Consider the following 3,101-nt stretch of genomic DNA (forward strand, 5'->3'; position numbering starts at 1 on the left):
GAACCTAGTCTGTAAGTTTACATCAAATTATTTTTCAGTGCACACACACAGGTAGAGGGACAGTGAGACGATATTTACGGATTTTGACAAAAACCGTTCTCGAGAATCGATAAAAAAAATTCACTTTATCTGCTGAAGTGTCAGTAAGATGCATTTTGAAAAAATAAGATAGTTTTTAGCATCTGGGTAGCAAAGAGAGCATCGTTTGACCTGTGTTAGAAAATCATTGACATTTAAAATTATACTTTGTCATTGTGGAATCCATAATTTAACAGTAACATTCAATAATTCACACTTGTTCTTGTAGGTGAAAATGTCATCCAAGGTCTTACATATTGTATTGTATTCTTAATTAACCAGACAGACAGACAGACAGACAGACAGACAGACAGACAGACAGACAGACAGACAGACAGACAGACAGACAGACAGACAGACAGACAGACAGATAGACAGACAGATACAGTAGATAGATGCATTAAAAAAATACACTTGTAGACGTCTGATTTCTGAAGCATTTAATACATCCTTGATTCCTCTACAGATTTGAAAAAGGCAAAGTTGCAGCAACATCTTCTACAATAATCATCATTCATAAAGAAACCCGAGCACCATATTATTATTTTTTGCAATTTAGTTTTGCTCGATAACATGTGAAACATAGAAAAATGTGGATTCAAAAGACCGATTATTACTTCTTTTTTTAAAACCTTGTGGATAGACTGTTTGAAAGTTCACTATACTTGTTCAGTACATTTGATTATGTTCTTTAAATTATATACACTTGCTATTGAGTACTGACAGGCTTTTTCCACCCTTTCTAAGTAGAAATTAGATGTTTTTTGATTGGCTGTCTAGGCCTTGTTCTTGATTCCCATTGGACAAGAGACTCCTGTCCCTTTCAAGCCGCAGTAGCCACCAGGGTTTTTGTTCAGGTACTGCTGGTGGTAATCCTCCGCGTAGTAGAATTCAATGTCTTCAGCGATTTCTGTCGTAATGGGACCATAACCTCCCTCGGTTAGAACCTGAAAGAATAGCAACAAAAAAAATACAAAGTAGGTTTATATAAAGATATGAACAGGCTAAAACATATGGAGTTATTATAGTAGAGACAAGGGCAGTGAGATGACAACTTAAGAGATCTTGAGGGATCCATTTTTGCAATACCAAAGCAGAACAGAGTGCATTATGGGAAATGAAGTTATATTTGATCCGAACAATGTTGAAAAAAAAAGTTAAAAGTTACATTTCCTATTACTTCTTGTAAGTAAAAAATCAAATGCAGATTTCTAGTGGGATCCTTGAGATCACACACGCACACGCACACACACACACACACACACACACACACACACACACACACACACACACGCACACACACACACACACACACACACACACACACACACACACAGTTAAAGCATTCAGCAGCCGCCACAGTCACTGAGTTTTCACTTTTACTTTTTAAAATCAATATTTCATTGAGTGTGCCGTGATTTGCCAATTGAAAAAAAAAAACAGTTTTTCTTTACACCGTCAAGAAAATTCAAACCCAATACATATTATTGGGCTTCACGAAAAAAAATGCTTTTTTTTAAATGGGGGTCAATAGCGGTTGAGACTCTTACATGTAGTTTTTAAATGAGTTCAGGCCACACATGTCAGCATGTTGGATTAGTCGAAGTAAGGCTGGAATTAAAGACCTCAGCGGTGGAAATATGAAGGTGTATTGAACTCTGAGATCCTATGTAGTATGAATGTGCAAACATTTTAGAAATTGGTTCATGCTAGCCCGAGAAAAGGCAGAAAGAGTGTTTTATGGTCTCACTGTCTAACCCTACATTCGGGCTAGACAGTGAGACCATAAAACACTTTTTCTGTGTAGGGTTAGGATTAACAGGACAGCTGGGCCAAGGGAAGACTGAGGGAAGAAAAACCTCATTCATTATATTATAATAGCGATTTTATAATGATAGAACGCCGGCTCCGTATGGGTGAAGTATTCCTTTAAGGTTATTTGCAGATACACTTTTAATGGTCTCGGCAGGTTTTTATTCGTAAAAAAGGTGGATTTGGGTAAATGCAGGTCGCACAGCAGCACACAGCAGCAGAAGCCATTTTTAAAAACACATTAACCTCAAACTAAAAAGCATGTTCCAACCCTGACACTGTTGTCCATGTTTATTTAGTTACAAAAACACACAATTAACCTCTTCTGCAGTACAACACCAGAGCCAATACTCTACAGATCATTAAAAAGAATTCCCTTGAAAAATCTACTAGTCTAAAGCTGTTTTCAAGTCTCTTTCATAAACCAAATTCTTCCACTTCCGCCACTTCCTCAATTGAGAACTTCTATTGGTAGCAAATAGGGATGTTCTAGAAAATCATGAAATTGTTTGGAAGGAATTTGCTTAAACCTGCAGTGTGTAGAATGTTGGGTTTTATTTCCTAGCAGATTTTGTAGAAAGTAATTATAATATCCATAAGTACATTTAATTTAGTGCATAATAGCTGAATTTTTTTTTTAATTATTATTTTTACCCTTAGAAAGGGTCTCATATATGTCCATATTTCTGCATATTTTGGACCAAGGCCTAGTGCCGCCATCTTGAAAGTGTCATAGTTGGAATGTCATCAGGTGCATTGTTTAAAATGTAGAATTGTTCTTGTCCTTGAAGGCCACTGTAGCTTCTGTTATTATTCGAAAGGGTTGGGGTTACCCAGGGAGCGTTGCATTCTAGAACTTTGTAGAACTTTCTTGATGATGTCATATTACACACTGCACCTTTAAATGAAAGATAAATATCAGAAAAGTTAATTATGCAGAAGGATTTTTTTACCAAATTTCTATGTATAATACGTCACATTCGATCCACTTCAACCGCTATGAATTCAAGTTGACTCCAGCCTCCATTTAAGTCTACAGAGGGGGGGAGTATTTGATACTAAAAAAAATGTATTGTACTATTAATTTAAAGATGCAGTGTGTAATATGACATCATCAAGAAAGGTCTAGAAAGTTCTAGAATGCAACGCTCCCTGGGTAACCCCAACCCTTTTGAATAATAACAGAAGCTACAGTGGCCTTCAAGGACAAG

At 36.5% G+C, this 3,101-nt stretch overlaps 1 protein-coding gene across 1 annotated transcript in view; it reads right to left on the minus strand.

Annotated features, from left to right (window-relative positions):
- Positions 1-503: 503 nt before the first annotated feature.
- msraa (methionine sulfoxide reductase Aa) overlaps positions 504-3,101 on the minus strand; it is a 25,669-nt gene continuing 23,071 nt past the window's right edge. Inside the window, exon 6 of the mRNA XM_080047442.1 lies at positions 504-1,025. Within this exon, the coding sequence (XP_079903568.1) occupies positions 855-1,025 (171 nt within the window). The 3' untranslated portion in view covers positions 504-854. The remainder of the gene's footprint in view (positions 1,026-3,101) is intronic.

The sequence above is a fragment of the Ammodytes marinus genome, assembly GCF_949987685.1.
Source record: "Ammodytes marinus genome assembly, chromosome: 19".
Classification (NCBI taxonomy): Eukaryota; Metazoa; Chordata; class Actinopteri; order Uranoscopiformes; family Ammodytidae; genus Ammodytes; species Ammodytes marinus.